At 34.1% G+C, this 15,178-nt stretch overlaps 1 protein-coding gene across 1 annotated transcript; it reads left to right on the forward strand.

Annotated features, from left to right (window-relative positions):
* Window positions 1–10,819: 10,819 nt before the first annotated feature.
* LOC128157969 (uncharacterized) lies at window positions 10,820–14,368 on the forward strand. Its single transcript, XM_052820643.1, has 5 exons — window positions 10,820–10,994; window positions 11,120–11,199; window positions 12,607–12,712; window positions 13,369–13,478; window positions 13,963–14,368. Exons 1-5 carry the CDS (start codon window positions 10,889–10,891, stop codon window positions 14,146–14,148), a joined length of 588 nt encoding a protein of 195 aa, XP_052676603.1. The 5' UTR covers window positions 10,820–10,888; the 3' UTR covers window positions 14,149–14,368.
* The last annotated feature ends 810 nt before the right edge of the window (window positions 14,369–15,178 follow it).

Genomic DNA, 15,178 nt, shown 5'->3' on the forward strand with positions numbered 1-15,178 from the left:
ACATTTGATCATGCACTCAGCCTTCCTTTGTATGTTTGATGATATGCATTCATGTAACTACGTATATACGTATATCATACAATCATTGTTAAAAAAAAAACCTGACTGCATTTTTACAACAGTAAATTTCTTTAATTTGAAAGGCTTTTTGGATAAGCCATCTGTTGTTATATTATTTATCAGGTTTTTATATATTTATTTTGAAAACAATTTTCATTTTAATTTAAAAAACAGATGTTGAAATCGAATTCATTTTTTTTTTTCAATTCTGTCTCCTGAAGCTGAGTAATAAACACTTCCGGTTTATCGCTCCCTTTCGATCCTCGTTGATCACGTGGGCTGTAAGCGTATATAAGCGGCAACAGCGGAGGTTGTGGTCAGTTGAGAAGTCGAAGACGGTCGCTCAAAACTAGGTGAGGACAAATCCTTGATAATAGGATAAGTCATACGAGCCTGAATAAGGCTTTCGGACTTGATTTATATCGACAATGTACTAGTGAGTAAAATATTTGATTGAAAAAATGTATAGCTAATTAAAATATTTTCTTAAATTGCCCAGGGAGAGCAGTCAAAAACGTTCCACTTGTAATACAAAGTTACAAAGTCCCTGCACTCTTTTATATTTTATATTTCAATCTGTCAAGTGTCAAGATTAGTTACTGTATCTTCTTTCTAGTGAAAAATTTCAATCCTGATAAATGTTGCATAAATATCTTGGAACAGAGAATATTTAGATTAATTCTGTATTGACCAATGCAATACCACACGTGGATTATGCACTAGCAGTATTCCCATGACATACGTGTGATATTGTAGATATTACCCAGTAAATTTGATTATGCACTAGCAGTATTCCCATGATAAACGTGTATAACACTACCACGCGTATCTTACGTAAGTAGTGCACACGTTAAGTAAAAGTCTTAAGTGATCGTATAGTAGTTTTATTCGGCAAAAAGCAAACTAGATACACAGTCCCAATTCGGGGAAGTCAGAGAGAGATGTTAAGAGTTCGAAAGAGCGTCGGAATTAACCTAACTTGCGAGAAGTTGGTAGTTTTATACTATTTGGGGAAAACAACTATCAAAGTAATACAAGTGTTCATTGGGTGTTGAAAAGCCCATTAAGAGGGCGCCACCACCTTGTTACTATGATGCTCCAAGATGGCGTCAAGCTGGTCAGTCAAGAACCCGCCCCTAATCAGTGTACTTAGGGTCAACCAAGGTCGCGACAGATATTTACTAGGGGGTGGGTCACTGTATCGTGACCAATTACTGTCATCTACATGAACCGATCAAACGACTAATTGACTTCAATTAGCAGATTGATGTAGGTAATTGTTTGGTTTACATCAAACTTTACCCCCTCAGGATATTTGTGTACTAATCGGGAACATAATGTCCAAATTGGAGACATACTGACCAGCAAGGATTTAATTACGGTCATTAAAGGAGACTCACCTCAAAACAATATACCCCATAAATATGTAAACATGGTAGCTATTGGCTCTCTCTCTGACCTTCCTTTAAAGCAATAAAGTCTTTGATGGACACAGAATTATCGTGATTCAATTTACATGGAATATACATTAAATAAAGGTATTTACTTTACGAAAGCATTCTATACTGATTCTGAAATAAAATGATAAGTCAATTCACAATAGTTCAAAGAATAATATGTAACGTCCAATCAGTATAGTCAAAGTTATAGGATACGTAAAATATAAAGTCCAATCACCAGTGTTCGATTATATAATTACATGTAACAAGGGCTATTTTGTTACACGTGTGATATTGTAGATATTACCCAGTAATTTTGAAAATTTTACAACACATGAACGTGAACTTATTAATATTAAGGATATGCTGTAGGAAAGATTTGGAATTTGAATGTTAAGACGTTCAATCTGCAATTTCAGTCTAAACTTGCCTGAATAAAGGTTTACACGGTGTGTACATGTATGTTTTTTTCACTAACGACCACAGATGCGGTGGGTTTTCAGGCCACAATGACAACAGCTGTAAAAGCAAAATATCATACAACTCGGTATATATTGTCCTAAATCTCATCCTACATCTCAGTATAAATTGTCCTAAATCTCATCCTACATCTCAGTATAAATTGTCCTAAATCTCATCCTACATCTCAGCAGGTGCGCATACCTTTTCCTGCAACTCGGCATGATTTTATACATCTTTCTACATTTCAGCATGATCCTATACCCATCCTACAACTCAACATAATCTTATATCTCATCCTACAACTTAACATGATCTTATATCCCATCCTTTAACTCAGCATGTTGCTTTACCCATCCTACAATTAAAAATGATTGTATACCTTATCCTTCAACTCAACATAATCTTATACATCTTGCTACATTTCAGCATGATCCTATACCTCCTCATACAACTCAGCATGTTCTTATACCTTTTCCTACAACTCAGCACGATCCTATACCTCTTCATACAACTCAGCATTAGTACATACCTCCTCCTAAAGCTCAGCATGATCCTATAGCTCTTCATACAACTCATTATAATTCTATACTCCATTCTACAACTCAGTATGATTCTATACCTCATCCCACAACTCAACATTATCTTATACCTCTTCCTACAACCTAGCATGATCCTATACCTCTTCCTACAACTCAGCATTAGTACATACCTCCTTCTAAAGCTCAGCATGATCCTATAGCTCTTCATACAACTCATCATGATTCTATACCTCATCCCACAACTTAACATTATCTTATACCTCTTTCTACAACTCAGCATGATTCTATACCTCATCCCACAACTTAACATTATCTTATACCTCTTTCTACAACTCGGCATGATCCTATACCCATCCTACAATCAGCATGATCCTATAGCTCTTCCTACAACTCAACATGATTCTATACCTCTTCCTAAAACTCAGCATCTTCCTATATTTCATCATACAACTCATCGTGACCTCTTCCTTTACCCAAGCCTGCTACTCTTCTTCAATATAACCTAAGAATGTGCCTACCTCATCTTCAGCAGACCAAGCAACAATGCTGACGTCTATTTCGAACCGAAACAACCAGAAAGGAAGGAGTTAGCTCCTCCTACCTAGACTCCCACCACAATCTTCTCACAACATTTATGAAATTCTTCAATTGATAATCCATAAACTTTATTTGGAATAACTAATAATTTAAAGCATCGACATCATACAGCATCTGCAGATGAAACTGCTACAAACCAATCTGATTATGATCTTTGATCCGCTCCGACAAATTCGATTTTGCTACGCAGAGTGACATCGAATTTGTCGGAGCGGATCAAAGATCCTATTTCAATCAGATTGACCTACAAACACTTTATCTAGCCGTGTTCAGTTCATTAAGTGACAATATGTACGAGTACATTTTTAAATTTTCATGAAAATTGCTAACTAAAGTCTGTCTCAAAATATTTATGCTGCACATTTGGACGATTTTTGATTTAAAAAAATATACATACCTGTGATAGACGTGCAATTGAAATCGGCGAAAGGGAAAATTTCCAAGACAACTTCATTTATACATTATCATTTTTTCCTTCGTAAAAAATCACAGAAACGAAAACAGTTTTTCTACGGAGATTTATAATTGGGAAAGTTGACATCTTTTCTCCATTCGGAAATCACTCGGAATTCCTCACACACTTCTTCAACGTTATCATCCGGGCTTAAGATGGCTGATGCAATATAAAATCCCCGTAGACTTTCTATTTAATTTTAGCCATGAATTAAAACCTGGCAAGCTAGAGGGGGGGGGGCGTTTCAAAAGGAAAAATCTTGGGATTTTTTCATACTATTGAAAGGACATCGTCTGAATCAAAAGGTATTTATTAATATCAAATAATTTAAGAACATATCTTTGGACAGAGTATGAAAAATTACTATCTAATTAATCAATGTTTACACTGGAAATTGGTGTCTTTATACTGTTAATGCAGGTTTGCAATGCGTATTTGGTCGTTCAACGGATAAGATCATTCACGCGCTTTTACTCAGTTTACATAATCATTTAGGATAGTTCAAATGAAGATGAAGATGAAAACAGTAACACTTTCTTTGCTGGTTTATACGAGACATTTATAGCTATAATACCAATAATTGTAGAAAAAATAGCACAGTCGTAAAATACTATAATTATATATCACTTTTATTATTATTTTTTCTCCAGTGTTCGGTGTATGCATTCACGTTTGCATGAACAACCAAAGAAAGGATACATTGTTGGTTTTTTGTTTTGTTTTTTGATTTTTTGTCAATGAATGACTATTTAATTTCTTCACAGAATTCTGCAAATGAAATCTTATAGAACTCAGTTACTCAGCACAGAGAAACCGTGTGTTGCTTTAGACAATAACTGCTAACGTTATACATGTGCAACATTATGATGACGATCGGTTTTTGGAGTGATAATGTTTGTTTGTTTTTTATACAGTAGCGAGAAATAAAACAACCACATTAAGCTCCACACTTGAAGGTCACATTTCATCCAACGCTGTGGACGGAAACACAGATTGCGATGAGGAGAATTCAACAGCTGCCTCAAGAAACACATTTAAACCACATCTTTTAATTCAGCTGGATGGTACATACACTATAGAAAGAATAGTTATCCACGCTAAGCTGCTCGAACTTAGTAGGTTCCAGTTAAAATGTCATTCACATTTTCGGAGAATTATAAATTTCCCGATCTGGTATTATACACTTGTTTTATAGTCTACAAAAATAATATCAAGTATGTTTTTTAAATTCCTTTTACAGAATACGATTTAGGCGCTGGACTTACCAATACCTTAAGTCTAGCAGATAACATCGTTGTTAACATTACCGACGAGACGATGAACCGCACACATGAATGTGGAGGAAAATATCCGGGTCCAACCGGTACCCGTGACGTCATCCTCTTCTTGTGTCCACCTGGAACACGTGGCAACAGCATCACGGTCAAGAAAATAAAAAAAAGTTTTCTGATGAATTTGTGTGAAGTTGAGGCGTATGGACATATGTAATTATTTTAAACTTTTTAGAAGCTCTTAACATTCGTGTATGTTCAAAAACAAATTTTCAAAACTGCTTTGCTGATAAATAAAGACTCATAAATAATCGTTATAATAAATAAAGTTTTTAAAAAATATAAATATTTATCGAAAAATGTTTATTTAAGAAAAATATACCAACAAGATTCAACTATTTAAATTCAAAAGCCATTTGTTTTTTTTTTTTATAATTTTCCAAAGAAAGAGGTTTAAGAAAAAATGAAACGTCACTAATTTTAATCGAAAAGCCATTTGTTTAAAGTTCTTGTTTTAGGACTTATATTGCATGATATTCTGTTGTTTATAATTAAATACTTAAAAGAAATGATTTTGTTCTAATTATTGGAAGGCTTTCGTGATACAGATATAAACATGACGCAATGCTTGATCTTTATTTTTTTAACTATCATTGAAATTCAGTGTTGTGTTAAACAAGAAATACACATCAAACGTCAGCTGCAAAATTTTGGGTGTGAATGCTCAGATACGCATGTATAAAAAAAATAACTTGTGTATCATACTTAGTGTTTTGATATAGGCGACTCATTTAAAAAATACAAAAGCATGTTTGACAATGTAAATATTGTTTAATTATAATACACGCTTTGTAATTTGTTCTTGTGTAATGACGATCATGTTATTTATCTTCATATCCCGTATGAACCAACAACTGAAAAACTAGATTCTTTAATAGACATTTAAATTTATTTTTAATGTACAAGATATTTATGATACATGGGTGGCAATTGTGAAATTATTTTGCCTAAGAAACAATCGGTGGGATATTGCAAGACTATCATTTTGATTGTTTATTTTCATTAAAAACATATTTATCTAATTTAGGAAAAAATCCTTTGTAAAATAGATTGATATCCTTAGTTTAACGTTTAATGATGAAAGTGTTTGCATTAAATTATTTTATATCAAAATTGAACGTGTTGTGTTTTTTTTTATCTGTGCGGAAAGCATGCTTGTGAGACAAAAAAACAGATTGTTTCTAGGTTTAATAATAATACTTGCTTCTTTACCTTGCAATTTGACTCAGTGATGAACTAAAAGCCATTTGAACCGTATCGCAAATGATTTTAACCATGTTTGATTATTTGTATTAGATTTGTAACTATTCAGGGAAAATGACAATAACATACTGTCAACCATCTCAAAAATCCATAAAACGAAATACAAATTCAAAGCAGAGCAACACGGACCTCTAAAAAGATGGAGGAGTGAGCATCCTTTGCTGACCGGTCACACCTGCCTTGTGCTTTTTGTCGTAATCGGGGAAAAACGGAAAACTCCGTAGATACTTAAGTGATTAATTATGGTCTAACAATTACAACGAAAAACGTCAGTCAGCATGCGATCCAGTGGAAGATTGTATTTACTGACAATGTCGTTGTATTGACCATAGAACTTACGAAAAGATGACTTCAAACGACTGTTGATAGTCTTGTATCGTTCTTCATGTTAGATATAGCAAGGTTTGCTACCTGGTTTCCATTGTGTCAATGTATTTCAGAATTGCATCCATCGGCTGTCTCCGTACATCTCCGACAAGCAGAGAGTCAGTCCATATTTAGAGGTCGCATCATTAAGCTATCACGTGACCTGGTATCTCTTACTTGTCGGAGATTAACGGAGATAGCCGAGCATCTGATTGAACGAGACGAGAGTGCATTATTGGTTGGGTCCATACAATTTTTGAAATATTTCGAAAACCGATACATAATTTGATGAAATCAATTCTATGTTTTAAATATTACACAACAGGATTCATTAGAGGTTTTCTCGAAATTCTTGTCGGAAAAGTCCGAGTATTCACATTATAAAAATGTGCGTAATTGAAATACAGATTATAAACTACTTGCCAAGCAAATTTACATACGATGATTTTAAGATAAATAATAATCGATAAAATAAACTCCCGTCAGTACTTCAGTACTTTGATTATTAGAAATACGAGATCGCACAAATAGTTGCACATATACCTAACATACCTCGCAGTACCACAATCCCTTTCTTCTTTTTTATTTTTTAATTATTTTGTATGGGTGTTGTTTTGTAATGTATTTGTTTAATTTGTATTGTAATTTTATTTTGCATGTTCTTTATTTCTTTCCGTGTTTTGTCACAGATATGAATTTCCCTTTGAACAGTTTTTCCTGATCGCTGTGATGTGTTAGCGTTAGAGTCCACCGATGTTTTAACCACTACCTGTCAAAGTAAAATGTCCCTTTGTTTCCCGTCACGTTAAAGGGGCATGGTCACGATTTTCTTCAAATTCCATTGTGCTATTTTTTTTATTTACAATGCTTTATGAATGTATTTCTAATGATCAAGTGAAATTTGAGAGTCAGTCGTAGAGTTATGAGCAAGACCCAAGACTCACAACTCTGTGTCATGTAAACAAGGCTCGTGCCCTGTTTTTTGTTTAACTTGGTTCAATATACCAATAAAAATCTTTTTCAAGCTGATTTGTCTATCCTCTTTATTTATTTCAAGCATAAATAAACAGTTTCTAACGTTTAACACATTCATTTTAGGTCTAAAGCTGGAATTTTCAATTTCAAAACGTAAACAAAAGCTTTGTTTACATAGCAAATGATTGTGAGCTGTGTAACTCGCTTAAAACTCAACAAATGATACTCACATTTTGGTTGCCTATTAAAGATGCCCTACTGAAGTATTTTAAACATTAAAATCAGAAAAATACTTTTTGACCAAAATCGTGCCCCTATAGGTAGGCAATAAGAAAATACTAACTAAAAGCTATCCATACAACGATAATTTTTACATTGATTTTTCGCTATTCTATTGCAGGTTTTATATAAAACCCAACATTCGCATTTTTCAGAACAATTTTTTTCAATGTAATTAATGATAAAATGATATTCACGACATTTTGTGTTTTGATATTTTAAAAAATCAATCGACCTTCTTGACAGCTTAAATAAATGGAAAAACTTTTACTTAGTGGCCTTGTCTCCAAAGCCCATCAGACTTATTTTTATTACGTGCACAACGATAAAAATGTACTTTTTAATAAAACGGTATTACATGTACCAATTCAAGTTGCATTTTTCCTTCCTATACACACAAAGTTACAAGTTTTTACGATTCATTGCATGTAAATTCAAAATGAAAACGAAACCTGATATGCTGAAAACAATCATATTCCTTTTGCAACTGTTGTTTGAAGAATCAACAGTACGTTCATACTTTGATACCCTTACACATGGGTATTTTTAAATATGTCAACTATTTAATAGTTCTTTAGTCAAAACAAACACCGAACTAGTCAAAATGGTTAACTAATCATCTGTACATTTTTTTGTAAAAAACATAATAAAATAAACATAAATCTTTTTCCGTAAATTATTCCTGTGAAGAACCTTAATGCATAGAAGAATCCATGTTCCCTTTGCCAGTTTGTCACCATCTTGTATCTGATGGAGTTAAAGCGTAGTCCTTCAATAATCAATTGCTGATTTTCATTCATTTATTTATTTATTCAATTTATTTATTCATTTATTTATTTATTTATCTATTTATTTTTTATTTATTTATTTGTATTGTGTATATAACACCAGATTTATAAGTTACAAAACAAATTACAAAGAGGATTACAGTAACTGAACCTAAGAGTTGGGGATAGTTACATTGTGTTGGTAGATAAACATTAGCTAACTCTTTATTTAGAGGCGTTAACCGAACTAAAATCTATACGCGTATATCTCAACAAATAAAACACAAAGTTCATTACCTGTACTTTACAGAATTTTATGTAATGTTAACGATTGTGCGCAATTTACTTAAAAATTTATTCTTTAAGTGGACAATAAATATGTCAAATAAAGGTATTATTATAATAATATTTCGGATGACATTTGACAAATTGAAATGAACCTTATATTCCCTTGCAAAATTATTAATTTCTCAACATATCGTAAGTTGTTTAAAACGTGCTTACACGTGATCCGTGCTCTATGGGAGCCGGGAAGGGAATTTATGAATAATTAATATCATCATTCACAAAAAAAGAAAACAAATCCAGAAATCAAGTGTATCATAATAATTTTTTTCTTTTTTGTGATTTCAAAAATTAAATAATTGATACAATGTAACTATATTATAATACAAAAATTACAGTACTTGCAATGGCCTACTTTATTTACTTTATTTACCTAGGTGTGTCATTCAGTCACCTTCCCAGGCCTTTCAGTTAATATTCAGTTAAGGTTCATCATGTATGATATAAAGCATTCTTATCGGAAGGAAACTCTAAAGATTTTGATAAAAAGGAAGATAATTGCAAAACAGTAAAAGTCTTCTTCTCAATAACCACTGCACCAGAAACGCCAATATTTACACCAAAGCTTGAAAATATAGAGACAATTCTGAATTGCTAAATCGTGACCCCTGGACCATTACTGGGGCCCTAAGAGGAGTTTAAAGTTAAACATAGAAATATATAAATAGGGAAAATGTTTAAAAGTCCTCTTCTTTAGACCTACATACGTTGCTACAGTTTGTGAAATTACTATGCAAGCATCCTTTAAAATCTACATTCTAAATTGTCAAAATCGTGACCCCAACACTAATAATGGGGAAACAAGAAGGGTCCACAGAATGGGGAAAATGTATAACAATCTTCTTCTCAAGAACTAGAATGCTACAATTTGTGAGATAACTGTTTAGAGCATTGTTTAAATTGTGACCCCTGACTATTACAGGGGCCTCTCGGGGGGGGGGGGTTAAAGTTTAATTTAATTTATGGTGAAACTATTAAAAACTGCAATATAATTATGCAAGGAACTGTTGTTCATGTGAGCGATGTTGCCCATTGGCTCTTGTTCAATAAATAGCAGAATTTGATAAAAAGAAAATATAATATCATTACTTCCTACATAGGAAATAAGAATTTTGATTTATTTCGTGTGGATAAATTCCAGTCTAATTAAAATCAGATGTTTGATCCGCTCCTATTAGATCGCTTCTTTGTGTAGCGATCTATTAGGAGCGGATCAAAGATCTAATTTTAATTAGATTGGATAAATTCCGTGTGGTAAAAAGAACATTATAATACTAACTGTCTAAAATATGAACATTTTCCTATATCTGTACATACAAAGCTCTTTAACAAAAATAGATAAGTATAATACTAATCAATAATAATAATTAATTAATAATTAATAGTCAAAAAATTGCCGCGACCGTCCAGCCCTCAGAAATGCTCGATAACTCTAAATTATCCGGAATTTTTTTATTCGTACAATAAATCTGTCTTTCATATAGACAAATTTAATAAGCCTTGTAGTGTTAATATTACAAACACCTTTTCTACGAACTGCTCGGCTGAGTGGTTCCGCGGAGATCTTCTACATAAAGGTAAAGGGGTTCGAGCCACTGATGCACTGGTGCAACTGTTTTTGTTTTTAATTTGATCCCAACTTAAAATTGTATACGTATTCCATTATACCATCAGTAAATTTGGTTTTATTCCATTTTATTTTTAAAATTTGAAGGACAAAGAACATTTTTATGATGAAAAAAATATTTTGCGGCTGAGGATCGGAGACCCTTATGACTAAAGCTTGAAGTTATAGCTGTAGCGATCCTCCGTACCTGGAGCGGTGCGTCTCTCTGACGTCACAATGAGGAACCGTGGACCGTAAAACATGCACCGCACTTGTCAAAACCTCGTATCTCAAAATTCTGATGATTATCTAGCTATTTCGAAAAATGAATTCTTATCGCAAGTGTACATGTATAAAACCATCAGTCATTTCGTAGAATAAAAAGTTAGATGAGTGGATGGCATAATGTTGCTTCTCGCTAGTTTGCTTGGACTAAATCTGACGAGTTTTGCTCTCGGATGTGGGCCTTTTATACAGCATGACCAAAACAGATTTTGCCGGTCCGACTTAGGTGAGAATTAGACCAATATTATTTTATTCTTTTATCATTCTACCTATATTCATTACACCTATACATCATTTTTTGAATGGTATTTATCTATGAAAGTACATAGATTAATTTTGGGTTTTTTTCAGCGTTCACTGGATTCGTTCTACAGTCCACAGAGAGAGAAATGGAGTCTGTTTTTCTGATTCAGCTTACTTCAAATCTAAAGGTGGGATAGGATTGTTTTGTTATCTCTTTTTATCGAATTTTTTTTTCTTTCTTTACTCACCTTCATTGTTGTTTGTGAAATAATACACAGACCCGCCAATTAAAACACTGCCATCGTTTTTACGGTTTTAAAACTCGCTAAGCGTAAGTTTGATATTAAACTTTGAATTAAACTTATTGCAGTACTGGCATTCCCAAGAGGGCCGCGGTAGCCATGGTGATTTTATAGCTCTCTACAAATATAATTATACAGTGTATTTATTATACTTTCATGTTAAATACTGAAATCTGATTGGTTTAGACGAAGTTGGTAATCAGTTATATTACCCTCAGCGTTAGCAACACACTTGGCAATGGGTAACATTATATAAATAGTGCCTGTTTGGGAGGGTACCAGTTGAAATTGACACCCCGAGGAAACCATTGTCAACCGACGCGAAGCGGAGGCTGACAATGGTTTTCGAGGGGTGTCAATTTCAACTGGTATCCTCCTGAACAGGCAATATTTATTTTATTATACTGAATGTTTAAATTTTAGAGAATTTTTATATTGCTTTTATATAGAAATGACGTGAATTCTACGGCGAACCGTACGCGCATAATTTACGCGCATGTAAATTATGCGCGTACGGTTCGCCGTAGAATTCACGTCATTTCTATATAAAAGCAATAAAATTCTCTTTAAAATCAAGACATTCAGTATAATAAAATAAATAGTGCCTGTTTGGGAGGGTAACTGTTGAAATTGACACCCCTCGAAAACCATTAATTGGCAACCTCCGCTTGGCGTCGGTTGACAATGGTTGTCTCGGGGTGTCAATTTCAACAGTTACCCTCCCAAACAGGCACTATTTATATATTAACATCAATTCTTAAGTTTAAAAGTTTGGATTTTTCTTGACTATAAATGTTTATTTATGGCCCTAAAATATTATAAGTGAAACTTGAAGGCCGACATGATGGGCCATTTGTAGACCACCCAGCCTCCTTAAAAATCGATCTCCCTCAGGTACATCAACAGTTCAATTAATGAAATTTATTTTTAAATATGCTTGAAGCCTCTTACTCTTCTGTATGAGGAAAAAGAAATATCAGACAGTTTTCTACCCTAACCGTCCTTGGTTACTGTAAATTCCTAATTCAACGCGAGGAATTTATATCCGCGTAAAATCGCGAGAAGCACCCATCGCGGATTTTAAAACCTCGCCATTATTTTCTGAGTGTTTGGAACTATAAGAAATATGGAGAAAGGATCCGCGTTCGCGATTTTATATTCTCGCGATTTGATGCAAAACAGCAGGATCGCGGAATTAAGTACTCGCGTAATATAAGGAATTTCCAATATATGTTTTTCATACGGTACTGGTGTTTCGGAATACTTCTAATGTCTATTACCTTGTTCCCCTAGGGTCGGATAGCTCTACCCGGACAACTGCTTACTATATATGGTAGGGGATCTGCGAACTCTTGTGGACCCCACCGACTAAACCGTCTCCAGGGTCATATCATATACGGTAAATGACGATCAGAGCCAATTTGACAAGAGCTTGGACTGTTGGTGGGATGTGAATATCTAGTTAGCTCATTAAAACAATCTGATATCCTTGCTTCTAATTCGCTAACTAAGAGAAGCTCATTTATACTCATACAATGACTGTCAAAATCGGGAAGTTTTTTTTTCTCAAGATCTGCTTTGTTGTGTGAAATTGACGCTGTTTCAACTGAAATATACAGCCCTGGATGAAGTCGGACAAGTGTCATTCAATGTATTCATATCCATCAGCCAATGACTAGACAATTACCATGGATACACCCCGCCTTCATCAAATCGGAGCTAGTCACGTACTGCTCAAAGTCCAAGCTCTTGCTAAAACGGCTCTAAACCACCGCTTAAGGGAAGGTCGCCACTCTATATGAACAGTATTTCGGTTGCTTACAGAAAACAACAAGGGTATAACCTAAAAAGTATGGTTAATGGTCACGCTTTATAATGATTTTGGTTAATTTGAAAAAAGGCATCCTGAACGCATATCGCAAAAATTTGACATTTGTTGCTTCAACACGGTTTGAGCCATTGATATGGTTCACGATCGAGCCATCTCTAAATCAGATGAATAAAACTTATCATTCACCGAGCTTTGCAATTCACAGAGTTGTCTTTCCTTTTCAGTCGGCCGTAGTGAGTTCCCGGATGAAGCACCACGTTATGTAATTCATGAACATCACGATTTTAACCTGGTCCAGCTTAACAGCATAACTAATTACGACTGCTCTTGTGAGGTAAGATCATCGATAGCTGTTGTAAAAGGTTTCAATATAGATTGTAGATCAATACAATATGTGTTTGGACACATTAATTTTTTCCCGTCATCAAGACGTCATGTCATTAAAGAAAGTTATTTCCCGTCATCAAGATTATTAAATTATGTCATTAGGATATTTAATGATGTAATACTGATCTGTTTGCCTATACATACATGTTATTCGCAACACAGTGATTAGGCATATCATGCGCGGATCCAGAATTTTGTTCTAGGAAGTTGGAACCAAGGGATAATATCGTTTGTCGGGTCAGGGTATGGTAGAAGGTGGGGGAGGGGGGATCGAAGCCTATTTTCGATAGCTTTATGTAAATTTGTGAAATAAACAGGTTTGAATTTTCCAAGGAGAGAGTTTAGGCACTATCACCCTCCCCCCGAAATTCGCTGATTAATGATACTCAGTACACACAGCTTTCATATATCATATTTTTTATTATTTTCAGGTTGAGATTGATCTTCCTCAACAGCCACTCCAAGGGAGCACAGTGCCCCCCGGGGACAAGTGCGTGATTACGGAGAATGAATATGACTGTCGGTTCCGACAGGGATACTGTTCCCGCCGGCGCTCGTTCCTGGGAGGAGATAGATGTAGGTGGATAGTACCAAACACTGTATGCCCCCGCAGATAGGTGCGCCACCTGGATAACCTATATAGAAATATATAGTTCTGATGAGCAATTTCAAAAGAAAATTGATTCAATATGACAGAAATTTTAATCAATACAAATGTACAGAATTAGTTATATGCATGTTGACCTAATATTTAATGAATTTCTATTCAATGTTGAAATTTGTAACAGTTTTCCTTGACTTCGACGTCAGATTGTATTTTTGCACATTAAAACATTTGATCATGCACTCAGCCTTCCTTTGTATGTTTGATGATATGCATTCATGTAACTACGTATATCATACAATCATTGTTAAAAAAAAAACCTGACTGCATTTTTACAACAGTAAATTTCTTTAATTTGAAAGGTTTTTTGGATAAGCCATCTGTTGTTATTTTATTTATCAGGTTTTTATATATTTATATTGAAAACAATTTTCATTTTAATTTAAAAAACAGATGTTGAAATCGAATTCATTTTTTTTTTCAATTCTGTCTCCTGAAGCTGAGTAATAAACACTTTCGGTTTATCGCTCCCTTTCGATCCTCGTTGATCACGTGGGTTGTAAGCGTATATAAGCGGCAACATCGGAGGTTGTGGTCAGTTGAGAAGTCGAAGACGGTCGCTCAAAACTAGGTGAGGACAAATCCTTGATAATAGGATAAGTCATACGAGCCTGAATAAGGCTTTCGGACTTGATTTATATTGACAATGTACTAGTGAGTAAAATATTTGATTGAAAAAATGTATAGCCAATTAAAATATTTTCTTAAATTGCCCAGGGAGAGCAGTCAAAAACGTTCCACATGTAATACAAAGTTACAAAGTCCCTGCATTCTTTTATATTTTATATTTCAATCTGTCAAGTGTCAAGATTAGTTACTGTATCTTCTTTCTAGTGAAAAATTTTAATCCTGATAAATGTTGCCTAAATATCTTGGAACAGAGAATATTTAGATTAAGTCTGTATTGACCAATGCAATACCACACGTGGATTATGCACTAGCAGTATTCCCATGACATACGTGTGATATTGTAGATATTACAC

This window comes from Crassostrea angulata, chromosome 8 (genome assembly GCF_025612915.1).
Source record: "Crassostrea angulata isolate pt1a10 chromosome 8, ASM2561291v2, whole genome shotgun sequence".
Classification (NCBI taxonomy): domain Eukaryota; kingdom Metazoa; phylum Mollusca; class Bivalvia; order Ostreida; family Ostreidae; genus Magallana; species Magallana angulata.